The sequence below is a fragment of the Microcaecilia unicolor genome, chromosome 7 (genome assembly GCF_901765095.1).
Source record: "Microcaecilia unicolor chromosome 7, aMicUni1.1, whole genome shotgun sequence".
NCBI classification, from domain to species: domain Eukaryota; kingdom Metazoa; phylum Chordata; class Amphibia; order Gymnophiona; family Siphonopidae; genus Microcaecilia; species Microcaecilia unicolor.
In genome coordinates, this window is record NC_044037.1 from 1,397,238 (window position 1) to 1,424,928 (window position 27,691).

General features: G+C 44.5%; 1 protein-coding gene across 1 annotated transcript in view; it reads left to right on the forward strand.

The window, feature by feature from the left end:
• Positions 1-27,691, forward strand: part of ZMYM3 (zinc finger MYM-type containing 3) — a 271,782-nt gene that overhangs the window by 101,491 nt on the left and 142,600 nt on the right. Inside the window, 1 exon segment of the mRNA XM_030209787.1 lies at positions 16,306-16,378. Coding sequence (XP_030065647.1) covers positions 16,306-16,378 — 73 coding nt within the window.

The following is a 27,691-nucleotide window of genomic DNA, read 5'->3' on the forward strand; positions in this document are numbered from 1 at the left end:
TACCCTGAGGGCTCCTGCGGTACAGCCCCCCCGAGACCGACCTTCTTCGGCCTCGGCCCCGAGGAAGCGACGGCTGGATTCTACATCCTCCTCGTCGGTACCGGGAAGCTCCGGTGACATGCTTCGTTTGAAAAAATCAAAGAAGCATCGACACCGGTCTCCTTCCCGCATCGGTACCGAGAGCTCTGGGTCGCCTAGGGAGTCGGCACCCAGTAGGCATCGGCACCGGGAGGACCGCTCACCCTCTGTTCAGGAGGTGTCGATGTGCTCCACCTTGGACAGCCCGGAACAGCCTCCACGCCCGGAACAGACTCTGACTTCGACGCCTGCATCGGCTTCCATGTCTTTCTCCACAGCCGCCCTGCACGAGAGTCTCCGGGCCGTTCTCCCAGAGATCCTGGGAGAGCTGTTGCGCCCTTCCCCTCCGGTACCGGGGGTGCTTGCGCCACCGGTACCGTCGAGTGAGGCGCCGACTGGCCCCTTGCCCGGGGTGAGGTCTCCGACATCGGTGCCGCTTGCGGTACCGACTGCGGTCGCCTCCCAGGAAGGCTCCCTGACGATGTCGGCGGAGGGAGCTTCGCCGGTGCTGGCAAGGGAGTCTATCTCTCGACGCTCCCACCGTGGCCGTGTTTCCACGGAGTCAAGTCGGGCACAGCTTCAGACACAGGTTCATGAACTTGTGTCTGATACCGATGGTGAGGCCTCGTGGGAGGAGGAGGAGGACATCAGATATTTCTCTGACGAGGAGTCTGATGGCCTCCCTTCTGATCCCACTCCGTCCCCTGAAAGGCAGCTTTCTCCCCCCGAGAGTGTCTTTTGCGGCCTTTGTCCGGGAGATGTCTACGGCCATCCCCTTCCCGGTGGTTGTGGAGGACGAGCCCAGGGCAGAAATGATTGAGCTCCTGGACTATCCTTCTCCACCTAAGGAAGCGTCCACGGTACCCATGCATCATGTCCTAAAAAAGACATTGCTGGTGAACTGGACCAAGCCTCTAACTAATCCCCACATTCCCAAGAAGATCGAGTCCCAGTACCGGATCCATGGGGACCCAGAGCTGATGCGCACTCAGTTGCCTCACGACTCTGGTGTTGTGGATCTGGCCCTAAAGAAGGCTAAGAGTTCTAGGGAGCATGCTTCGGCGCCCCCGGGCAAAGACTCTAGAACCTTAGACTCCTTTGGGAGGAAGGCCTACCATTCTTCTATGCTCGTGGCCAAAATCCAGTGTTACCAGCTCTACACGAGCATACACATGCGGAACAATGTGCGGCAGTTGGCGGGCTTGGTGGACAAGCTCCCTCCTGAGCAAGCCAAGCCATTTCAGGAGGTGGTCAGGCAGCTGAAGGCGTGCAGAAAATTCCTGGCCAGAGGGGTATATGATACCTTTGATGTCGCGTCCAGGGCCGCTGCTCAAGGTGTGGTGATGCGCAGACTCTCATGGCTGCTTGCCTCCGACCTGGAGAATAGGATCCAGCAGCGGATTGCGGACTCCCCTTGCCGAGCGGACAATATTTTTGCAGAAAAATTCGAACAGGTGGTAGAGCAGCTCCACCAGTGGGATACCGTTTTCGACAAGTTTTCTCGCCGGCAGCCTTCAGCATCTACCTCCTCAGGTAGACGTTTTTATGGGGGAAGGAAGACTGTTCCCTACTCTTCTGGTAAGCGTAGGTACAATCCTCCTTCTCGATAGCCTGCGGCCCAGGCTAAGCCCCAGCGCGTTTGCTCTCGTCAGCAGCGTGCGCCTCAGCAAGGCCCCTCGGCTCCCCAGCAAAAGCAAGGGGCGAGCTTTTGACTGGCTCCAGCAGAGCATAGCCGACATCCAAGTGTCAGTGCCGGACGATCTGCCGGTCGGGGGGAGGTTGAAACTTTTTCACCAAAGGTGGCCTCTCATAACCTCCGACCAGTGGGTTCTCCAAATAGTCCGGCAAGGATACACCCTCAATTTGGTTTCCAAACCTCCAAATTGCCAACCGGGAGCTCAATCCTACAGCTTCCAGCACAAGCAGGTACTTGCAGAGGAACTCTCCGCCCTTCTTAGCGCCAATGCGGTCGAGCCCGTGCCATCCGGGCAAGAAGGGCTGGGATTCTATTCCAGGTACTTCCTTGTGGAAAAGAAAACAGGGGGGATGCGTCCCATCCTAGACCTAAGGGCCCTGAACAAATATCTGGTCAAGGAAAAGTTCAGGATGCTTTCCCTGGGCACCCTTCTTCCCATGATTCAGGAAAACGACTGGCTATGCTCTCTGGACTTGAAGGACGCCTACACGCACATCCCGATACTGCCAGCTCACAGACAGTATCTGCGATTTCAACTGGGTACACGTCACTTCCAGTACTGTGTGCTACCCTTTAGGCTCGCCTCTGCGCCCAGAGTGTTCACGAAGTGCTTGGCTGTAGTAGCAGCGGCGCTTCGCAGGCTGGGAGTGCACGTGTTCCCCTATCTCGACGATTGGCTGGTAAAGAACACATCCGAGGCAGGAGCTCTGCAGTCCATGCAGATGACTATTCGCCTCCTGGAGCTACTGGGGTTTGTGATAAATTATCCAAAGTCCCATCTTCTCCCAGTGCAGAGACTCGAATTCATAGGAGCTCTGCTGGACTCTCGGACGGCTCGTGCCTATCTCCCAGAGGCGAGAGCCAACAACTTGTTGTCCCTCGTCTCGCAGGTGCGAGCATCCCAGCAGATCACAGCTCGGCAGATGTTGAGATTATTGGGCCACATGGCCTCCACAGTTCATGTGACTCCCATGGCCCGCCTTCACATGAGATCTGCTCAATGGACCCTAGCTTCCCAGTGGTTTCAGGCTGCTGGGGATCTAGAAGACGTGATCCACCTGTCCACGAGTTTTCTCAAATCCCTGTATTGGTGGACGATTTGGTCCAATTTGACTCTGGGACGCCCTTTCCAAATTCCTCAGCCACAAAAAGTGCTGACTACGGATGCGTCTCTCCTGGGGTGGGGGGCTCATGTCGATGGGCTTCACACCCAGGGAAGCTGGTCCCTCCAGGAACGCGATCTGCAGATCAATCTCCTGGAGTTACGAGCGGTCTGGAACGCTCTGAAGGCTTTCAGAGATCGGCTGTCCCACCAAATTATCCAAATTCAGACAGACAACCAGGTTGCCATGTATTACATCAACAAGCAGGGGGGCACCGGATCTCGCCCCCTGTGTCAGGAAGCCGTCAGCATGTGGCTCTGGGCTTGCCGTCGCTCCAAGCCACATATCTGGCAGGCGTAAACAACAGTCTGGCCGACAGGTTGAGCAGGATTATGCAACCTCACGAGTGGTCGCTCAATTCCCGAGTAGTGCGCCAGATCTTCCAGGTGTGGGGCACCCCCTTGGTAGATCTCTTTGCATCTCGAGCCAACCACAAGGTCCCTCAGTTCTGTTCCAGACTTCAGGCCCCCGGCAGACTGGCATCGGATGCCTTCCTCCTGGACTGGGGGGAAGGTCTGCTGTATGCTTATCCTCCCATACCTCTGGTGGGGAAGACTTTATTGAAACTCAAGCAAGACCGGGGCACCATGATTCTGATTGCTCCCTTTTGGCCGCATCAGATCTGGTTCCCTCTTCTTCTGGAGTTGTCCTCCGAAGAACCGTGGAGATTGGAGTGTTTTCCGATCCTCATCACACAGGACGAAGGGGCGCTTCTGCATCCCAACCTCCAGTCTCTGGCTCTCACGGCCTGGATGTTGAGAGCGTAGACTTTGCCTCTTTGGGTCTGTCAGAGGGTGTCTCCCGCATCTTGCTTGCTTCCAGGAAAGATTCCACTAAGAGGAGTTACTTCTTTCTATGGAGGAGGTTTGCCGTCTGGTGTGACAGCAAGGCCCTAGGTCCTCGCTCTTGTCCTACACAGACCCTGCTTGAATACCTTCTGCACTTGTCTGAGTCTGGTCTCAAGACCAACTCTGTAAGGGTTCACCTTAGCGCAATCAGTGCATACCATTACCGTGTGGAAGGTAAGCCGATCTCAGGACAGCCTTTAGTTGTTTGCTTCATGAGAGGTTTGCTTTTGTCAAAGGCCCCCGTCAAACCTCCTACAGTGTCATGGGATCTCAATGTCGTTCTCACCCAGCTGATGAAACCTCCTTTTGAGCCACTGAACTCCTGCCATCTGAAGTACTTGACCTGGAAGGTCATTTTCTTGGTGGCAGTTACTTCAGCTCGTAGAGTCAGTGAGCTTCAGGCCCTGGTAGCCCAGGGCCCTTACACCAAATTTCATCATAACAGAGTAGTCCTCCGCACTCACCCTAAGTTCTCGCCAAAGGTTGTGTCGGAGTTCCATCTGAACCAGTCAATTGTCTTGCCAACATTCTTTCCCCGTCCTCATTCCTGCCCTGCTGAACGTCAGCTGCACACATTGGACTGCAAAAGAGCATTGGCCTTCTATCTGGAGCGGACACAGCCCAACAGACAGTCCGCCCAATTGTTTGTTTCTTTTGATCCCAACAGGAGGGGAGTGGCTGTGGGAAACGCACCATATCCAATTGGCTAGCAGATTGCATTTCCTTCACTTACGCCCAGGCTGGGCTGGCTCTTGAGGGTCATGTCACGGCTCATAATGTTAGAGCCATGGCAGCGTCGGTGGCCCACTTGAAGTCAGCCACTATTGAAGAGATTTGCAAAGCTGCGACGTGGGTCATCTGTCCACACATTCACATCTCATCACTGCCTGCAGCAGGATACCCGACGCGACAGTCGGTTCGGGCAGTCAGTGCTTCAGAATCTGTTCGGGGTTTAGAATCCAACTCCACCCCCCTAGGCCCATGTTTATTCTGTTCCAGGCTACACTCTCAGTTAGTTGGAAAATTGTTAGGTCAATCTCGTTATGTCCTCGCCGTTGCGAGGCCCAATTGACCATGTTTGTTGTTTTGAGTGAGCCTGGGGGCTAGGGATACCCCATCAGTGAGAACAAGCAGCCTGCTTGTCCTCGGAGAAAGCGAATGCTACATACCTGTAGAAGGTATTCTCCGAGGACAGCAGGCTGATTGTTCTCACAAACCCGCCCGCCTCCCCTTTGGAGTTGTGTCTTCCCTTGTCTTTGTCTTGCTACATATGGGACTGACGAACACGAGCCGGTTCGGGCGGGAAGACGGCCGCGCATGCATCGGCGCGCGAGGACTAGCAAAGGCCTTTGCTAGTAAAGTGTTCCGATTAGAGGGGCTGCTGTGGACGTCACCCATCATAGAGAACAATCAGCCTGCTGTCCTCGGAGAATACCTTCTACAGGTATGTAGCATTCGCTTTACTGAGCTATTCTAACTTGTCTTCTCCTTACTGAAGCTCAGAGAGACCTTTTAGAAACAGAGATCCAGCAAGATGAGGTTACAGGGGCCAAAATGTCTGTGGCAACTGGCAAATCTCGATTAGACGGCCTTCCGTTAGAATTTTATAAAGCTTTTGCTTATGAGATGTCTCCTTTCTTGCTGAGGTTATGAACAGTATGAAAGATGGGGCTGGCATCCCTCCCTTTATGTTGGAGGCCTGGATTTCTATCATACCAAAGGAGGGGAAAGATCCAACTGATTTTTAGTTAGTCCTAACACGGTTGAGCGGGGTATTGCTGTTTGCTTTGGTGATGGAACCTCTAGCTTTGGCAGTTAGATCGAACCTGAATATATAAGGTGTCCAAGTGGGTGATAGGGAGTATAAGATAAGTCTGTTTGCTGATGACATTTTATTGTCCTTAACATCTACTATTACTACCTTATGTAACTTGATTTCTGATTTGACAGCCTGTTCTCAGGTCTCCGGATTTAACCTCAATATAAGTAAGACAGAAGTACTTAATATAGATGAGCCCATGAGGTTGCAGTTGCAGTCCTCCTTTCCTTTATAGGTGGGTGTCTGGTGAATTGAAATATATAGGGGTTTGATTGCGAGCGAATTACTCCCAGTTATATGAAGCTGATTATCCCAGACTTTTTTTTTAGCTATTCACAAAGACTTGGAGAGATGGAAGACTCAGACATTGATTTGGTTGGTAGAATTACATCTACTAAGATTATGAATGTTCTGCCCAGACTATTATATCTCTTTCAGGTGTTGCTAGTAGGGGCCCGGCGTAAGATTCTCACTTCTCTTCAGGGTAGTACACATACATTTATTTGGTGTGACAGCCCAGGTTCTCTCATAGAATTTTATTTAGAGCTTGTGAGATTGGTGGTCTGGGAGTCTCTGAATTGTGGAACTATTATAGGGCAGCACAAGCTAAATCTTCTACTGAGTGGTTTCAGCATCATGATCATAAGTTGTGGGTACATATTGAGCAGCATCAGACAGAGCCAATCCCCCTGCATTACTTGCTTTGGCTTCCTCGAAGGCGCAGGGTTTTTCACGAGGATCAGTCTGACGATTACACATACTTTTAAGATTTGGGATACTGTCACGAAACGCCTAGCCACCCACCTGGGGTTACCCCATGGCCACTTAGAGGGTCTATCCCCAGCACAGCTCAGGTCCGCCTTTACCTGCTGCTTCTGTTCTACACTAGCACCCTCCTCCCACCGACTAGTTCACAACTGCCTCTGGGCGAGTCTCCCATTCTTAAACTATCCCCAGTGATTTCTAGGTTACTGGAGCCACATTCATAGTGGTCCCACAGTTCCCAGAAAGCACTCGCTGACCCAATACACAAACCATCAGGATTCTTTATCAGTCTAGACAGGCAGAGGCAATAAAACAATTGATTATTGTCTTAAAAATATATTGAACGAACAAAAAAAAATGTGCAGTCAGCAAACAACAACAGGTAACTGAAATATGGATCAATTATAACACTAACTAAACATTTATTTACTTCCTAAAAAGTACCTGGGAAGATCAGGAAACATGCTGTTTACAGATTATCAAATTTAACTGATCACAGGGCCTTAGCAAAGAGATCCTGCTCTCTTTTCTTCCTGGCTAAGACTGGAGGCAAAACCTGTACACTCTAAATGAAAATAAGCTCCTGGGCCAATCAGAGCCCAGTCAACAAAATTTCAAAAATATTGCTTGCTTCCTGCTTGTGTTAAACTAAGGAAAGAACATTCAGTTTTCTGTAACAACTTTACAGCAAAGATACACCACCTGCTGGCCAAATAGGAGAAATACACTTCAGGACGTAATTAAGACAGGAAAATATCCAATACATTTTACAGGCTTAAAAAACACTGTTTCTTCACAGATACCCTGAGTCCTGTGGTAGATTTTCAGTTTTCATGCTCTACCTGAATTTGTTACAATCCAGAGTTTCCTCTAGGTCTCATCACCTCGGTTTACAGAACTTGGGAACACAAGGGGTTTTAGCAGTGGGGGCAATTGTATGATGAGGATGATAAGTTAATATCCTTTCAAACCTTGGCCAGGAAGTATAAGCTTCCACATTCACACCATTATGCCTATTTATAGCTAGTGTATTTGCTGTCTTCCAAAATATTTAGATCATGATTGACAGGCCCTTATACCTTTTTTAGAGGATGTCTGTGAGGATTTTAGGTCAGCCAAGTGTTTGGTGGGTACACTGTGTGGTTACCTCAGGGATCTTGGGTTATAGAAGCAAATTTGAACAGGAACTGGGAATTACCTACACTAAGGAGGAATCTCTAGCTAAAATAGCGATAGCCTTTAATATCGGAGAACAATGTTAAAATATTGTATTGTTGGTCTTTAACCCCTGATCGTCTTTGCTGTTGGTTCCCTCAGTCCTCACCATTGTGCTGGAGGGACTGGTGGTGCCAGGAATACTTTGAGACATATTTGGTGGTCCTGCCCAAAGGTGACAGGTTTTTTTTTGTTTTTTTTTTGGGGGGGGGGGGGGGGGGAATACAATTCATTTTCAGATTAAATGGATTATTTCTTGAAGAGGAAAATTCCAGGATTGTGGAAACACCAGGTTGACCTGGTCAGGCATCCGCTGCGTGCTGCTAAACTGACTTTGGCCTCTGAGTGGAAGAGGCCTGCAGTTTCTTTGTTATCAAAATGGAGGGCCAGACTGCACTGGGTTTATAAACTAGAGAAGTTGACTGTCTTTGGGTGTAATAGCTTTGCTAAATGGGAAAAAATATAGGATTTTGTTTGCAATTTGGACTTTGTGGGTGAATAAGGTTACCAAAGGGGTCTGTGCTGGGATCTCTGCTTTTTACCATATTTATAAATGATCTAGAGATGGGAGTAACTAGTGAGGTAATTAAATTTGCTGACATCACAAAGTTATTTAAACCGCAAGAGGATTGCGCAAAATTACAAAGGGACCTTATGAGACTGGGCATCCAAATGGCAGATGACGTTTAATGTGAGCAAGTGCAAAGTGATGCATGTGGGAAAGAGGAACCCGAACTATAGCTACTTTGATGCAAGGTTCCACATTAGGACTCACCGACCAGGAAAGGGATCTAGGTGTCATCGTTGATGATATATTGAAACCCTCTGCTCAGTGTGCGATGGCGGTGGCTAAGAAAACAAATAGAATGTTAAGTATTGGGAAAGGAATGGAAAACAAAAACATTATAATGCCTTTATATCGCTCCATGGTGCGACCGCACCTCGAATACTGTGTGTGCAAGTCTGGTCTCTGCATCTCAAAAAAGATATAGTGGAATTAGAAAAGGTACAGAGAAGGACGATGAAAATGATAAAGGGGATGGGATGACTTCCCTATGAGGAAAGGCTAAAGCGGCTAGGGCTCTTCAGCTTGGAAAAAAGATGGCTGAGGGGAGATATGATAAAGATCTATAAACTAATGAGTGGAATCGAATGGGTAGACGTGAATTGCTTGTTTACTCTTTCCAAAAATACTAGGACTAGGGGGCATGCAATAAAGCTACAAAGTAGTACATTTAAAACCAATCGGAGAAACTATTTCTTCACTCAATGTGTAGTTAAACTTTGGAATTCGTTGCCATAGATTGTGGTAAAATCAGTTAGCTTAGTAGGGTTTAAAAAATGTTTGGATAATTTCCAAAACGAAGAGTCCATAAGCTATTATCAAGATGGACTAGGGGAAAATCCACTGTTTATATCTAGGATAAGCAACATAAAATGTACTGTTTTGGGATCTTGTCAGTTACTTGTGACCTGGATTGGCCACTGTTGGAAACAGGATGCTGGGCTTGATGGACCTTCAGATACTATTTTTTTTTCTTTTCTTTTGTGCATGGTGGCATCAGCTTGGTCTGAACTTGGGCTCTCTCTCCCTCCCCCTTTTTTTCTTGGGGGGGTGGGAAGTTAGGGTTTGCTTTATAACACTTATTTGATAAAAAGGGGGAGATGTATATATCTGTGAGGACCTAGTTTTGGTTATGCTGGTTTTGGGGTTTTATAATACTAGTTTTGTGGTCATGATTGCCTATGTTCTATGTTGTCTAGCATAAGTTTATTAAAAAGTCTCATTTGAATTAAAAAAAAAAAAAAAAAAAAAAAAAAAAAAAGGATCTTTCTCTCATCCGAGATAGCAGAAGGCCCAGATGTTCCAGGCTGAGATGGGGTTTTGATGGCTTTCACAAGAACAGTTTCAGGCCCTGTATCCATACGAGATCTGGTAGGAGGGAGGCAAACTTTTTTTCTCTCTCTCTCTCTCACAAACTGGCTCCTTGTAACCTCAGACCAGTGGGTTCTCAAAATAGTCTGGATAGTGTACCGTCTTCAGTTAGTGGATCGATCTCCAAGTTGCTCATTAAGAGCATTATGATCAAGCTCTCAGCATCAGGAAATACTTCTAAATATTTTTCTCTTACAGGTTAATACAGTTGAGCTGGTTCCACCAGAGGAAAGAGGGCATGGATTTTATTCCAGGTATTTCCTGATCGCAAAGAAGATGGGAGGATTCCATACCATCTTAGACCTAAGGACCCTGAAAAAGTACTTCTCCAAACAAAGTTCAGTATGGTTTCCTTAGATTCCCTTATAACACTTCTTGAAACTCGGGACTTGGAAATTGCTTATACCCACATACAGACAATCCAAGTCACATGAAGTATTTTGAGATTTGTCCTAGGAAACCACCACTACTAATATCGCATTCTGCCTTTAGGCTTTGTGTCAGCATCTTCAGTTTCCACAAAATATCTAACGTTATAGCAGTGTATCTACACAGACTAGTGATGCCCATGTTTCTCTGTCTGGATGAAAAGCATATAACTTGAAGGAACAGAAAAATCCAAGTGCTAAGGTGACCACAACTCAAAGAATGGTCTGATCAGCTCTGCAGAAAAGAGAAGACTGAGAAGGTCCTGCATGACAGAGGTGTGCCTGCTCAACCTTTCTGGTGTTTGGAGTTGCTAGGGTTCAATTTGTTATCCAAAGTCTCATTTGAGCGTGACACAGCAATTGGAGTTCATAGAAGCCTTGCTAGACATGGAGAATGTGCAATCAATTTCCTTTCTTCCACAACAGAGGATCTCCATATTTGTATATACAGCATGGAGAAAATTCAGGAGTTTCAGAAGTATCAACTGTTCAAATATTGAGGATGCTAGGCCACATTTCATCAGTAGTTCATATTGCACCAATGAATGTCTTCTATTTGGCTTTGCTCGTGTCTGTATTTGAGACAGGTCCAGTGGACCGTATCCACTTAGTGGACTCAGTTCACAGGCAACCTCCAAGATGTCATCTGTCCTCTGTGGGACTTACCGTCCTGGTGGACTGTTTGTTCCATTCTGGAGAAAGGAATCTACTTCCAAATTCTTCAGATTCTTGCATCCAAACTAGGTTGGGGAGCTTCTCTTGATTTAGCTCCACACCAAAGGTATGTTGTCTGCTCATGAAAAATATCATCAGATTAACGTCTTGGAGCTAAGGGCAATTTGGAATGATCCAAGGGCATTCAGTGATGGTTATTCTGGTTCAGATGGACAACGAGGTAGCTGTATATTACATGAACAAGCAGGGAGGGACAGGCTTCTACCTTCTGAGTTGGGAAACTGTTAGAATGTGGAAGTGGGCCAGTTATTAAGGATGTGTCTCAGGGCCACAGATCTGGCAGGCAAATACAGTGCCCTAGTGTACTGAGTCATCTTTCTACACCACAAGTGTTGACTAAGTTGCCCACAGGATCTTTCAAGAGAGGGGCATCCTCTCCCAATAGATCTTTTTGCCACTCCATTCAACAAGAAAGTGCCTCAGTTTCCTACCAGAGGGTAGGGTTAAATGGCAATTTTTTTGCAATGGAAGAGGGTGAATAGTGGAATGCTGCAGGGATCTGTACCGGGATCGGTGCTATTTAACATTTATAAATGATTTGGAAATCAGAACAAGTGAGGTGATTAAATCTGCAGATGACACAACAGTATTCAAGGTTGTCAAAACACATGTGGATTGAGTTTGCAGGGAGACATTAGGAAATTGGAAGACTGGGCATCCAGTCTTCCTAATGTGGACAAATGCACTTTAGCAAGAATAATCCAAATCATAGTTACCTGATGCTAGGATCCAACTTGGGATTTGACACCCAAGAAAAAGATCTAGGTGTCATTGTAGACAATACTCTGAATTCTTCTGTTTAGTGTGTAGCGTTAGCCAAAAAAGCAAACAAGATGCTAGGAGGTATTAGGAAAGAGAGAGAGAGGCATTATAGTATTCTTGGTCTTCTTTACTATCACTCCATGCTGTGACCTCACCATGAGTATTATGTTCAATTCAGGTTGCTGTATCTCAAAAAAGATATAGTGGAATTAGAAAAGGTTCAAAGAAGAGCGACCAAAAATGATAAAGGGGATGGAATGCCTCACATATGAGGAAAGGCTAAAGAGGTTAGGGCCCTTCAGCTTGGGAAAGAGGGGGGGGGCGGGGAGATATGATTGAGGTCTATAAAATCCTGAGTGGTAAAGAATGAATAGAAGTAGGGGACATTCAATAAAGTTACATGGAAATACTTTTAAAACAAATAGGAAGAGACATTTTTTCACTCAAAGAATAGTTAAGCTCTGGAACTCATTGCTGGAGGATATGGTAACAGTGGTTAGCGTATCTGGGTTTAAAAAAAGGGTTTGGACAAGTTCCTGGAGGAAAAGTCCATAGTCTGTTATTGAGGTGGACATGGGGGAAGCCACTACTTGCCCTGGGATTGGTATCATGGAATGTTGCTACTAATTGGGTTTCTGCCAGGTACTTGCATGTCTTGCTAGCTATTGGAAACCATTCCACTAAGAGAGTGTAAGGTTTGAATTGGAAGAGGTCTGCCATTGGATGTAAGGGCAAGACCCCTTTTCTTGTTTGCCTGACAAAAATTGCTTGAATACATTCTGCATCTTTCAGGTGGGGTGGAATCTGAATAACATCTCTATTAATGGTCACCTTAAATGTTATTGGAGCCTATCAGGTAGAAGGTAAACCCATATCATTATAGCCTATAGTTAATCGCTTTATGCGGGGCTTGTTTTTCTTTATTTGCATGTAGTCTTTATTAACAGTTAAAACGCATAATACAATAAATAAGGCATCATGAACCTTACAGCACGCTCCATCTCGCCATAATGTACACCTTTTTACACCAGTTTTAACTTCCAAAAGGTAACGATGTATAACTTCAAGATTTTATAGACTTTTAAAAGTTCCTGATCCCCCCCACCCTCCCCCACTTCCAGAATACCCCAACCAACTCTCAAGGCTCTGTCCTCTTATCACCGCTTACATTATAAATGAAGGATAAATGGTTCCCAGGTCGAATGCCACCTATGTGTCTGATTAAGCCACTCCGCTAGGAGCCTCTCCATCTCGCAGACATACCTCAGCTTGTGAAGCCATCTCGCTATTGGAGGAGTCGAGGGCAGCTTCCAACATGAGGCTATTACAATCCTGGCTGCACTCGTTGCATATCGCATCAATGCTTGCTGAGCAGGTGAAAGGCTCGCCTCCTTGGCAGAAAAAAGGAAAAAGGCAGGATTCCAAGGGATCAAGCAACCCAGCCACTTCTGCAACCTACTCTGTATCGATTTCCAAAAGGCCCTTATTTTCACACATGCCCACGAAACATGCCCCATTGTGCTTCTGACACCACAACCTCTCCAGCATAAACCCGACGATGCAGATATATGCGCTGAAGGCGCTCAGGTGTCAGGTACCACCTAAACAGCACCTTTACTGCGTTTTCCTTGAAGGGCACATGAGAAGACACCCTCGCCGCTGCCCGCTCTATCCTCTCCCACTCAGCCTCCGCCAGGTCTAAACCCAGCTCCCTCTGCCAGCCCCTTCTGTGAAGAGTATAACGCGGGGTTTGCAAACTAATATAACTATACAAATGGGATATTAAACCACTGGCCGTTGCAGGCCCCTCACAGGCTTCTTCCAAAGATAGCTTCTCCCGGGTTACCACTCCCAAACAGCCCTCATCTTAAGAAAGTGGGACAGTTGAAGATAGGCAAATTCATCCCTCCCCACTACCGGAAACCTGGCCACAGCCTCATGAAATGACAACAAGGAGTCGCCATCGAACAGTTGGCCCCACGTTCTCAAACCCTCACCGTACCATCTAGTGAATGCTCCTCTTTCGGTCCCAGGGTAGAACAGGGGATTAAAGGCTAAAGGTGACAAACGTGATAACACGCATCTTCTCTTTGGAAAAAGACTGTCCCAATAAGAAAGAGTGACATGTATGGAAGGACACAATCCCTCCCCAAGTGATCTGAGTGAGCTTGGAAGCCACACGAGTGCTCCTAGCGGTCTCGGGCCTACGGAGTGTTGTTCCAAGTGCACCCACTGCCTATCAGGGTAATCCTGAAACCATTCAATTGCTGCACGCGCTTGAGCTGCTCTACAGTACCAAGCCAGATTGGGAACTCCCAGCCCTCCCCTCCTCCTATCTTGATAAAGAAAGGAGCGCAATAGTCGCGGGCACTTTCCTGCCCAGATGAAACGTACAATAAGATCTTGTAAAGTCGCAAGGAATCTTCTGGGCATCATTTTCAGAAGAACTTGAAATAGATACAGCAGGCGCGGCAACACATTCATCTTTACTGTAGCTATACTGCCAAACCAGGAAAACTCCAAATCCCCCCCACCGTTCCAAGTCAGCAGAGATAACTCTAGCCAGCCCTTTGTAGTTCACTGTGAAAAGGTCAGATAGTTTAGCTGTTAAATTCACTCCCAAATAGTGAATTCCTTTAGTGGCCCACTGAAAAGTGAAAGAAGACTTTAAAGACTCCACCAACTCCTCAGGGAAAGTTACATTCAGGGCCTCAGATTTTGTCATGTTCACTTTAAAGCCTGACACTGCCGAATACTCACCAATAGCACGCAAGAGACTGGGGAAAGTAACCAAAGGACGCGTAACAAATAGCAACACGTCGTCTGCAAAAAGAGCCATTTTATGCTCTCTCCCAGCTACAGTAACTCCAGAGATTTTCAGGCTCGATCGCACCCTTGAAGCAAAGGGTTCCATAACCATAGCAAACAGTAGTGGAGACAGTGGGCAACCCTGCCAAGTGCCTCTATGCAATGTAAACATTTGGGAGTTGCCCCCATTTACTCTCACACACGCTTTAGGTGAATCATAAAAAGCTTGAATCCAACCACAACAAAACTGCGGTCCTATCCCGAAACCTTCCATCACATTATACATATATGGCCAATGGACCCTATCGAAGGCCTTCTCAGCATCCAAACTGAGAAAGCACAAAAGCCTCCGATCTCTTTGAGCCAAATTCATTAAATCTACTACGCGGGGCTTGCTTCTATTGAAACTATCCACTTGATACCTGCCCTCTGAAGTACCTGATCTGGAAGTTATTTTTGGTGGTGGTTCACAGGGTCAGTGAGCTCCAAGTCCTAGTAACAGATCCACCTTGTACTGTTTTTTTTTAAATTTTTTTTTTATTTTTTAGCAGTATAGTGGTCCTGTGCACTTATCCAAAGTTTCTTCCCAAGATAGTGTCGGAGTTCCATTTTAACCAGTTCTTCTAACCTTTTTTCCAGAACCTCATGCCCACAAAGGTAAATGCACACTTCATACTTTTGGACAGCAAAAAAGCCTTAGTATTCTATTTGGAACAATCTAAAGCCCATATGACGTCCACACAACTATTTGTTTATTTTTTTTGACCCAAATAGGATCGGGGCTGCCATTTGCAAGCACACACTTTCCAGTTGGCTAGTTGACTGCATATCCTTCACTTACAGGCTGTGCCTATTGTAGAAGGTCATGTCATAGCTTTCATTGTCAGTAGTACATAAGTATTGCCATACTGGTACAGACCGGAGGTCCATCAAGCCCAGGATCCTGTTTCCAACAGTGGCCAATCTAGGTCACAAGTACCTGGCAAGATCCCAAAACAGTACAATACGTTTTATGCTGCTTATCCCAGAAATAAGCAGTGAAGTTTCCCCAAGTCCATTTTAATAATGGTCTATGGATTTTTCCTTTACGAAGCCATCCAAACCTTTTTTTAAACCCTACTAAGCTAACTGTTTTTACTACATTCTCTGGCAATGTATTTTCTCTGATTTGGTTTAAATTTACTACTTCGTAGCTTCATTGTGTGCCGCCTAGTCCACTTCAGATCAGTTTCTATAGAAGAGATTTGCATAGCTGCAATATGGACATTTGTCTATACATTCACATCTCATTATTACCTAGAGCAAGACTGCGAACACTGTAATAAGTTTGGCCAGACAGTCCTCCAGAATGTGTTTGCAGTATAGAATCTAACTTCATCCCCCTTTGCACATTACTTTAGTTCTAGGTAGCCTTTAAAAAAAAAATACAAAATCATAAATAAGGCTTGCTGTCAAGATACCTAGCTGCCTGTCTGTAGCGATGCCAGTTGTTGCATTGTTTCCCTTTTTTTTTTTCTTTTGAAGGTAACTAGGGAGTACATGAGTGAGGATTTCTTGTCCTGCTTGTCCTTGGAGGAAACAGTTACTAACCTGTAGCAGGTGCTCTCCAAAAAGGCAGGACATAAATCTTCTAAACCTTCCTGCTCCCCAAGGAATTGTATGTCTCTAAGCTTATAGTGGACTGAGGAGGTCCAGCAGGAAAGCAGCAAACGGGAACAGGTGTACATATGTGGTATCACTGCTCAAAAGCTTCTGGAAAAAGCCTCCGTAGAAGTGCTTCCTGCGCAGGATTCTGTCAGTGATGTCACGCAAGAGCGAGGATTTATGTTCTGCTGTCCTCTGAGAACACCTGCTACAGGTAAGTAATTTTGTTTTCTTGTTGCTGGGAAGCTCCAGTTGCAATCCCTTACGTAACAGTCTTGGTAGTCGTGCACATGAGCACTTTTCCCAGTTCAGTCTTGGCAAGTTGTACAACTTCTGCACCTTTTTCCTGGTCTTATATCTGTGTGCATTACTTGAGGCTCACTGCATTTTTCATATCATGTTTGCCAGGAATGCAAGAGGAGTGAACGAGTCAGGAGAACCGAAGCTGTTAAAGCTGACTCTGTGGCGCCCTCGGAAAGCAGTAAGTGAACACAAAGGCTTTGTACTATTTGGTTTTCTTATGAACTGGCTTTTTCATTTAATAATGAAAAATTGACGAATTTCAGTATGAGATCTATATATATAAAACTCACCCTCAACGTTCTATTTGCACTGACGTCACTGAAGCCAGGTTCGTAAGTTCGAAGCTCTGAAGCCACACAAATCACAGTCTGTGGGCCCCGCCCTCACATCAAACGTTATGACGTTGAGGGCGGAGTACATTCTCAGCTCCAATGTTGTACTGCACTGTAGCTCTCGCACGGAGGCTGCAGGGGGGCCGGCGACACACGGAGACACAAAGGGACGGAGGGGAGCCTTGCTAGCGCCCGTTTCATTGCGATTTGAAACGGGCCTTCGTTACTAGTTTCTAATAATGCACACTTTGACCTAGCTCACCTGTAGGATAACCTTTTAACAATCATGATTGCTATTTTTGTAAGCCAATTTGGGAAGTTTCCTTGGAAAGGTGGAGGAGTAGCCAAATGTTTAGAGCAGCTGACTGAGAACCATGGAAGCCTGGTTCAAATGCCCAAGCTCCTTCTGACCTTGGGCAAGTCACTTAATTCTCCATTCCCTCTGTCACAAACTTCTATTGTGAAACCCTCCAAGGAGAAGGAAATACCTAGTGTATCTAAATTAACTCACTTTGAGCTGCAAGTGAAATAAGCATGAGCCAAAATGAGGAATGAGGAGCTTGTGACGTAGAGGCTTGGTTTCGGCCAAAGCTGAAACTGAAAACTAAAGTTTGATTATGTGAACATGAACCAGTGAGGCCCACTGTGGATTGTCAGAGCTTGCAGTTGAAAGCCCTCTGCTAAACCTGCAGAGGATTACCTTCCAGTCCCAGGAACTGCAAGCACAGGCTGATAACTAGGAGATCCATTTTAGCAATGATTTCTCCACAAGTCTGGCACGTTTATGCTCACAAGTCAGTGCTGATGTAGTTAAATATTCTTTTGTGAGAACATTAAAAAAAATCATGATTACCAACTTTTTATGCTTTTTGCACAAAACAAGAGAAAATTGCATTGAGATATTTCCCACTTTCTATATCATGCTTGTCCTTTAACTAAATACAGTCTTACTAAAATAGGATAAGAGTCCATGGTCTACACTGCAGACATTTATACCAGCTTGATGCACAGTCCAGAATAAAAAAGCACAGTTGTTACTCAATGCGAGGGATGAACAAACATGTGGATAAAAGTGAGCCGGTTGATATTGTATATCAGGATTTTCAAAAGGCATTTGACAAAGTACCTCATGAAAGACTCCAGAGGAAATTGGAGAGTCATCGGATAGGAGGTAATGTCCTATTGTGGATTAAAAACTGGTTAAAAGATGGAAAATAGAGAGTAGGGTTAAATGGTCAGTATTCTCAATGGAGAAGGGTAGATAGCGGGGTTCCCCAGGGGTCTGTGCTAGGACCACTGCTTTTTAACATATTTATAAATGATCTAGAGATGAGTAACTAGTGAGGTAATTAAATTTGCTGGCAACACAAAGTTATTCAAAGTTGTTAAATCTCAGGAGGATTGTGAAAATTACAAGAGAACCTTACGAGACTGGGAGCTGGGCATCTAAATGGCAGATGACGTTTAATGTGAGCAAGTGCAAAGTGATGCATGTGGGAAAGAGGAACCCGAATTATAGCTACGTAATGCATGGTTCCACATTAGGAGTCACCAACCAGGAAAAGGATCTAGGCATCATCGTTGATGATACGTTGAAACCCTCTGCTCAGTGTGTGGCGACAGCTAAGAAAGCAAATAGAATGTTAGGTATTATTAGGAAAGGAATGGAAAACAAAAACGAGGACATTATAATTCCTTTGTATCCCTCCATGGTGTGACCGCACCTTGAATATTGTGTGCTATTCTGGTCACTGCATCTCAAAAAAGATATAGTGGAATTAGAAAAGGTACAGAGAAGGGTGATGAAAACCTATAAAGGGATGGGATGATTTCCCTATGAGGAAAGGCTAAAGCGGCTAGGGCTCTTCAGCTTGAAGAAAAGATGGTTGAGGGGAGATAGGATAGAGGTCTATAAAATAATGAGTGGAATGGAACCGGTAGATGTGAATCGCTTGTTTGTTCTTTCCAAAAAATACTAGGACTAGGGGGTATGCAATGAAGCTACAAAGTAGTACATTTAAAATGAATCTGAGAAAATATTTCTTCACTCAAGATGTAATTAAACTCTGGAATTTGTTGCTAGACTATGTAGTAAAAGCTTAGTGGGGTTTAAAAAAGGGTTGGATGGCTTCCTAAAGGAGATGTCCATAGATCATTATTAAAATGGACTTGGGGAAAATCCACTGCTTATTTCTAGGCTAAGCAGCATAAAACATATTGTACTATTTTGGGATCTTGCCAAGTACTTGTAACCTGGATTGGGCATTGTTAGAAACAGGATGCTGGGCTTGATGGACCTTCGGTCTAACCCAGTATGGCAATTCTTATGTTTTTATCATTTTGAAGGGACCGGTTCAAAAGGGAGATGTTCCCAAGGGAGGAGCTAGAGGGTATACAATTTCCCAGTGAGTTAGAGGATCCCATGGAGGTGGAGGATAATCCCCTAACTGAGGAAACCAGAACTTATGACAAAGAGATGTCTGAGCCTAGAGATCCTGAGGAAGAGATGGATGTTCAGTACCTTAACAACTGGAGAAAGGTAGCAGTCAGCAGTTCTTTAAACAACAAGTGAATGATTAACCTATGTAGAAATAGGACACCTTTCATTTTTCCTTCCTTATGTGACATCCCTGTTACTGGCAGAAATGGGGTGGGTCACATTGCAGTCTAAGCCTTCTGTAGTGTGGAAAAGAATTGGTTCTGCCAGTCGTTGAGCCCTAGGCTTGCTGAGAAAGAGGGCTCAACTCTCAAAGGGAGAGGGGAGGCATTTTGTTAGTGTTTTGTTTTGGTTTCTTGAAATTTGTGACTGTGTTAAAGAGAAAAGATAAACTATAAGAAGAGTTTTCGTTGATGAACTGCTGAAAGACTTTGCTAATAGTGTTTGGAACCAGCTGTTATAAATTGGGACTGAGCTAGAGAGTGGAGAGTGAGGAAAGGATATAAGTTATTGACTCATTTGGAACTAATTTGCATACAGCTTTACTTCCCTTTTTCATGAACATTGAGATGGTTGTTCTTCCTTCTCTAAGAGTAAAAAGGAAAGAAACTATTAAGGTAACTGTCCCGTTATGCCTGTTGAGAAGAGGAGTTTAAAGGATTGACTGAGATGCGCTCACCTTAAAAGAAAAGGGGATTGCAAAGCTAGACTGAACAAAGTGAAGTGTCTTGAGTGGTGTACAAGTTCCCTATGGGCTCTTTTTTTAACTCTCTAGTATCTTCTGTTGGAAGGAGAAGGGGTGTAACAGCCTACCTTTGTTGGTGGAGGAGGAGTTTCGGAGTGGAGCCTTTCTCTCTTCTCTGGGGGTAAGTGAAAGTGATCCAGAGGGAGTCCAGTGGTGCTTTTCTGGCTGGCACGGAGCACACTACGGGAGCAAGACCTGACAAGTAAAATATAACTGAAAGGAAGTGTCTGGGGCATGGTAATCCCACAGCCAAGGACTGTATTTGATACTACCGCCAGAGGCAGCTTACTCCCACTGGGGTTTTCCCATTTTATGCCTCAGGCTCTGTGAAGAAACAGGCCTGGGAATGTTTGTTCTTGTAAATAAATACTTATTTTTGTATTCTACCTTTTTGTCCAGCTGTATTTCCTCAGGTTGTGCTCAACGGGTCTCACAGCAAGACTCTGGTTTCATGTGATAAATGTATGCACATTGAATCCCTCGTGAAAGAAGTGCAAGAACTAAGAGAGGAGGTGGCAAGATTGAGAAGCATCTGTGACAACTGGAAATTCATCACAGAGATGCATGTTGAAACATTGGGGATCTCCAGCAAAGGGAGAGACGGTCTTGTGCAGAAAGAGAACAGCTGGACACAGGTCACTAGATCCTGCAAAATCACCCCCCAACTCCATCTTCTGTTGAAATGAAGAATCGATTCGCAGCCCTGGAGGCAGAAGAGCTGAAAACATCTTGAGAACAGGAGAAAACAACAATCAAAAATCCCAAAGCTGCTAGATTGGTGGCCAATAAGAAACGAAAGGTAGTAGAGGTCGGTGACTCTTCTGAAGGATACTGAGGCACACACCTGCTGACTAAACATGATATCCAGGGAGGTGTGCTGTCTGCCTTGTGCCAATATTTGAGATGTAGCGGAAAGATTGCTGAGACTCATCAAGCTTGCTGACCACTATCCTATGCTTCTCATCCATGTTGGCACAAATAATACTGCTAGGTGTCCTACTGAACATGTCAAACATGACTTCATGGCTCTGGGTCAGAGGGTGAAGCACCTAGGTTCACAGGCAGTGTTCTCATCTATCCTTCCTGTTGAAGGTAAAGGCCACATGAGAGAAGCTTTCACCCTGGAGCTGAATGTGTGGCTGCATGGATGGTGCTGACGCGAGCGCTTAGGTTTCCTAGACTATGGAATGATTTTCCAAGAGCTACTGAGTGGTGATGGTGTCCATCTTACAAGGAAGGGATGAAGTGTCTTCAGTAACAGACTTGCTATAGTACTAAAGAGGGCTTTAAATTTGCTAGGGATGGGTGAAAAATTCCCAAAGTTGTTAATAACCAAAAAATGAAGTCGGCAAAGCTAATACCCTCTACTTTTTAGCCACATATTCTGAAAACAAAGTCTTAAGACCTTTCTTATACATATCATAGGATGATAAAAGGCGTAGATTAACAGATAAAACTGTCCAGAATTTTGCTGCCTGATACGAAAGTAGTCTTGTAAAATATTTCTTCATGAAAATACCCTTAGGACTTGGAAAATCAAACAGAAAATTTTTACGACTGTTATATGATGTGCGACCTAACGAATAACATACCAAAGATGTTGGATAAAGAGGCACTAGTTCATGAGCAATTTTCTATAAAAAACATCAAAGTTTGAAAGTTAGCCTTGCCTTAATAGGAAGCCAGTGAAGCTTTCTAAAGAAGGCTGTAAGTTTGACAGATTTCCTTAACCCTTTAGTGTCCAATGTTCCCGTAATAAGCCATATGGGAACAGATTGATGGACACTAGAATAAATCATATGAAGGGGAAGAATATGTGGAAGCTGATGAGAATAAATTGGAATTACTTAACAAATGTATGTTCCATGTTCACAGATAAAGGGCTAGGAGTAGTACCACAGAAGACACAAAAACAAATAGGAACGGAAGTGTGGTAGAACTTGAATGATTTTCAGAAGCCTGTGTTAGTGAGGAACTAGCAATCTAAAGGTAGTCAAAGCAATGGGGCCAGATGGGATACAGCTGAAGATTCTGATGGAACTTACCTAAATACATAAGTGTTGCCATTCTGGGACAGACTGAAGGTCCATCAAGCCCATCATCTTGTTTCCAACAGTGTCCAATCCAGGTTTACAAGTACCTTTCAAGATCCCAAAACAAAGTTCTGGCAGCTCTACTATCTGAGCTTTTCAGTGCTTCTTTAGAGTGGTTCTGGAGAAGGGCAGATGTGGACCTTCTCCCCAAAAGTGGAAGAAGGTTGAGAACTACAGGCCATGGAAACGCTTCTAAAACAGAGGATAGTTCGATTTCTGGAATCCAAAGGATTGCAGAACCCAAGGACAGCATGGTTTCACTAGATGAATCTGAGTTATTTTCAAATTGGGTAACCAGAGAGTTGAATCAATGAAGAGCGCTAGACGTAGCTGGGGCAATTCTATAAACTAGTACTTACATTTACATGCATAAATGATAGGAATAGTGATATATATTTACCTTAGTATGTATGCACATATGTGTGTAAATTCCAAAACATAAATAACATGCAGCATGTATTGTGTGGCTCTAGCATTTAGGTGCTTATTTTAGCTGTTACACTAGTATTATTTTTTTGTTACATTTGTACCCCACATTTTCCCACCTATTTGTAGGCTCAATATATTATAAAAAGGAAAGTAGACTTTTACTTTCTTTTATAGAATAGGCACCCTCTAGGCCTTAGATAGGTAACACTCAGAGAATTTCCCTTGTGTACTCAGATTTCAGTAAAGCCTTAGACATGGTTACATGTAGGCAACTTATAAATAAACTGAGTGCCCTCAGTATAGACCCTAAAGTGACTAACTGGGTTAGAAAATGGTTGCATGGAAGGCAACAGAGGGTAGTAGTAACTCTGAGGAAAGGAATGTTAGCAGTGGTATTCTGCAAGGAATAATTCATGGTCCATTCTTCAATATTTTTGCAAGCGATAATGCGTAAGGGCTGTCTGGTAAGGTTTGCATCTTTGCAGAGTGCAGATGGTAGTCTGTAATAGGATAGATGCACCTGGGTGTGAATAACATGAGGAGGGATCTAGTAAAGCTTGAAGAGTGGTGTAAAATTGGCAGCTAAGATTTAAGACTAAAAAAAAATGCAGGGTCATGTATTTGGGCTGCAAGAACCTGAGGGAGCAGTACAGTATATAGCACTGCACAAGTAGTTAATCCCAATTCCCAAAATTGGGTGTTTGGGTTGAAGAAAGCCACTTTATCAAGGGCTTGATGGCCTGGGTAAATACGGAGCTTTAAAAGAAAGTCCTGCACAGCTCCAGGTATTGTAACGTCTTGGGTGCTCTCAACCTCGCACATTTGTGATATCATTTGGATGGATGCAAGGGCTCTCTCTGAGTTCCTGACAGGCCCACTGGGTCACTTTCCAGTCTACTCCCCAGAATATTGTGCAAGATATAGACTATTGCTCCCAACTATACAAGACAGTCCAATCCCAGCAGGAGCAGCTGTTGGAGGTTTTGCTCAATATAACAATTGTGCACAAACTCTTCCCCATTCACACAGGAACACCTATGATTCCCAGGACATGCTTAACCCCCAAGCCAGGCACAAGAAGATGTTTTGCATGACAGGTGGGCCCTTGCTCTTTGATTTGGCGAGCAAGGGTGGTGGTAACGAGAGATGCATCACTAGGTGCAAGCAACTTAGCTTTTACCTTCCAGTCATTCCCTAGTATCACATCCATTTGTAACACAGCTTCCCCTGATTATTTCACGTGTCATCAGTGGGTGATTAGTGAGGGCGGAGATCATTCAGAATGACTCAGACTTGGGATTTCCCTTGCTACTACTTGACCAAGTTCTAGACTCAGCCTCACTGAGAGAATATCTGGACCCATGGTCACATCGGATATTGCCCCTTTTTGGAACACTCACCATATTCCCCTGACCAGACTGACCTGGGTCAGTCTCTGGTTTGAGTGCCAGAAGGCAGGTCAGCTGGCATTTTAAAGTTAATGCAGACAAATTCCTTTGCCATTCAACTTGACAAGACCCACTAGTTCCTTTAACGTGTCTTACTTGCCCATATGGAATAGGATGATTAACCTGGGTCTGCATTATCTCCTGAATATAATCCAGGAGGGGTCAGAACCTCCTTACAAGTTTTTTGCCCAACAAGAGTTCGCTCCCTGAATATTGGTCACAATGATTGGGTGCTAGATTTTCATCTTACCCAACTGAAGATTGACCCGTACCTGACCCACGATGTCGATGGATTGACTACATAGGCCACCAAGGAGGCATCTCAAGGAGACAAATGTAGGCCACGGGGACTCCTTGACGCCTTCAACTTCTCTTGCATCCTAGAAGTTCACCTTTTTGGTGCTGGCGAGTTCTAGGCCATAGTGATCAATTACCTTATATTAAACTTTTATTATAAGATTGATGCGCTTTTTGTCATAAGTCCCTTCCTAAGGTGGTATCATATTTCCACTTTAATCAGCTTGTGGTTCAACCAGTATCTTTTTCAAGATCACATGCTTACAAGGATGAGCAGTTTTATGTAGGTAGTATATCAAATAAACTGAACTCTGAACCTGAGATTTCAAGAGAGCTCTTGTGTTCTCTCAAGAGAGAGGACTAAAGACCTTAGAAAAATTTACACATTGCTTTTTTGTGCCTTTTGTCCCAACAGGCTTGGGATTATTACACAAATGAATTTTTTGTCAATCTCCAAATTGGACAAAACACTGCTCAAGGAAAACTATTATTCCAAAGGAAGGAAAAGCCTCAGAACTAGATGTAGGCACTCTACCTTTGTGCCTTTACATTCAGTCATTGGCATAAAAAACCTCTTTGGGAATCAATGAATTTCAATCAATATCTCATGTCTTGCTTTAAAAAAAAACCCCACTATGGAGCTCATTTTAAAAAGAGAAAAACGTCCAAAAAGTGGCATAAATCTGCATTTGGATGTTTTTCTCACAAAAAAAGTCCAAATTGGAATTTTCAAAACCAATTTTTAGACGTTTTTCTATGAAGTCCGTCAGAAGTGCGTTCAAATCACAAGGGGCTTGTTAAGGGTGGGATCTGGGCATTCCTAACACTTGGACATTTTTCAGCCATAATGGAACAAAACAAAACCGTCCAGGACATTTTGAGCTAGACCTATTTTTATAACGAATAAGGCACAAAAGGTGCCCTAGATGACCAGATTACCACTGGAGGGAATGAGGGATAACCTTTCCTTACTCCTCCCAAAAGATGTGATTTAAAACGTTACTTGCCAGCCTCGGATATCATACTCGGGTCTGTTAGAACAGCATGCAGGTCCCTGGAGTAGTCCAGTGGTGGGTGCAGTGCACCACAGATAGGTGGACCCAGGTCCATACCTCCCCCTACCTGTTACACTTGCAGAGGAAACTGTGAGCCCTCCAAAACTCACCAGAAACCCACTGTACCCACATATTGGTGCTCCCTTCACCTCAAAGGGCTATGGTAGTGGTGTACAGTTGGGGGTAGTGGGTTTTTGGGGGGGGGGGGGGGGGCTCAGCAGACAAGATAAGGGAGCAGTGGTGAGATGTATACCTGGGAGCGTTTTATGAAGTCCACTGCAGTGTCCCCTAGGGTACCCTATTGCTGTCTTGGGATGTCTAGGGACTAGTCTACTAAAAATGCTGGCTCCTACATCCCAGTGGCTTGATTTTTTTTGTGCGTTTTGCATTTGGACATTTCTGTTAGCGATATGCAATTTATCCTTAAAATCGAGCGTGGTATTGGAAGATTGGAGGATGGCCAATTTAACGCGAATTTTCAAAAAAGGTTCCAGGGGAGATCCGGGAAATTATAGACCGGTGAGTCTGACGTTGGTGCCGGGAAAAATGGTAAAGGCTATTATTAAAAACAAAATTACAGAGCGCATCCAAGGACATGGATTACTGAGACCAAGTCAGCACAGCTTTTGTGTGGGGAAATCTTGCCTGACCAATTTACTTCAATTCTTTGAAGGAGTAAACAAACGTGGACAAAGGGGAGCCGGTTGATATTGTGTATCTGGATTTTCAAAAGGCGTTTGACAAGGTACCTCATGAAAGGCTACAGAGGAAATTGGAGGGTCATGGGATAGGAGGAAATGTCCTATTGTGGATTAAAAACTGGTTGAAGGATAGGAAACAGAGAGTGGGATTAAATGGGCAGTATTCACAATGGAGAAGGGTAGCTAGTGGGGTTCCTCAGGGGTCTGTGCTAGGACCGCTGCTTTTTAATATATTTATAAATGATTTAGAGATGGGAGTAACTAGCGAGGTAATTAAATTTGCTGATGACACAAAGTTATTCAAAGTCGTTAACTCGCAAGAGGATTGTGAAAAATTACAGAAGGACCTTACGAGACTGGGAGACTGGGCGTCTAAATGGCAGATGATGTTTAATGTGAGCAAGTGCAAGGTGATGCATGTGGGGAAAAAAGAACCCGAATTATAGCTACGTCATGCAAGGTTCCACGTTAGGAGTTACGGACCAAGAAAGGGATCTGGGTGTCGTCGTCTATAATACACTGAAACCTTCTGCTCAGTGTGCTGCTGCGGCTAGGAAAACTAATAGAATGTTGAGTATTATTAGGAAAGGTATGGAAAACAGGTGTGAGGATGTTATAATGCTGTTGTATCGCTCCATGGTGCGACCGCACCTTGAGTATTGTGTTCAATTCTGGTTGCCGCATCTCAAAAAAGATATAGTAGAATTGGAAAAGGTGCAGCGAAGGGCGACTAAAATGATAGCGGGGATGGGACGACTTCCCTATGAAGAAAGACTAAGGAGACTAGGGCTTTTCAGCTTGGAGAAGAGATGGCTGAGGGGAGACATGATAGAGGTATATAAAATATTGAGTGGAGTGGAACAGGTGGATGTGAAGCGTCTGTTCACGCTTTCCAAAAATACTAGGACTAGGGGGCATGCGATGAAACTACAGTGTAGTAAATTTAAAACAAATAGGAGAAAAGTTTTCTTCACCCAACGCATAATTAAACTCTGGAATTTGCCAGAGAACGTGGTGAAGGTGGTTAGCTTGGCAGAGTTTAAAAAGGGGTTAGACGGTTTCCTAAAGGACAAGTCCATAAACCACTACTAAATGAACTTGGGAAAAATCCAAAATTCCAGGAATAACATGTATAGAATGTTTGTACGTTTAGGAAGCTTGCCAGGTGCCCTTGGCCTGGATTGGCCGCTGTCGTGGACAGGATGCTGGGCTCGATGGACCCTTGGTCTTTTCCCAGTGTGGCATTACTTATGTATTTATGTACATAGTAAATGATGGCAGATAAAGACCTGTACGGTCCATTCAGTCTACCCAACAAGATAAACTCATTTACCAAAATGTTTTTTCTGCCTGATTTTGGTTGGTCAAAAGATTATTTAAATTTTAGACTTTCAGTTTTGGCTGAAAAATGACCATTTGTTTTTGCAGTATTAAAAATAAAAAAAAGAAGAAAGACTTTTTTTCTTGTTTGAAAATGACCTTCTTTCTTATTCAGATTTTGGACGTCATATTGAAAATGCCCTTCTGTGTATTTCACTTTTTTGTTTTTGTAAAATTTTTAATCAAAGTAACTTAGCTGTCAAAAAGCGTATTGGTGGCCAGCGTTTTGCAACTTCACAGTTTCTCTGCCACTGCTTCAGGGTTTTTAAGTCAGACCATGTCTCAAACTTCCAGCTTTTAGCTTATCCAATTCTGAAGCTGCAAAATATTGGCTGTCGGGTGGACTGGATATGCTCTCTAACAGCTAAGTTCCTTCGTAATAAAATGTTTTTGAAAAGCGAGAAATTGATTATATAAGATATTGATTGAAATTCATTGATTCCCAAGGAAGTTTTTTTGCCTATGATTGAATGTAAAGACAGTAAGGTGCAGAGTGTCTTTGTCTAGTTCTGAGGCTCTTTCCTCTTTTGGTATAATAATTTCCCTTGAGCAGTGTTTTGTGTCCAATTTGTAG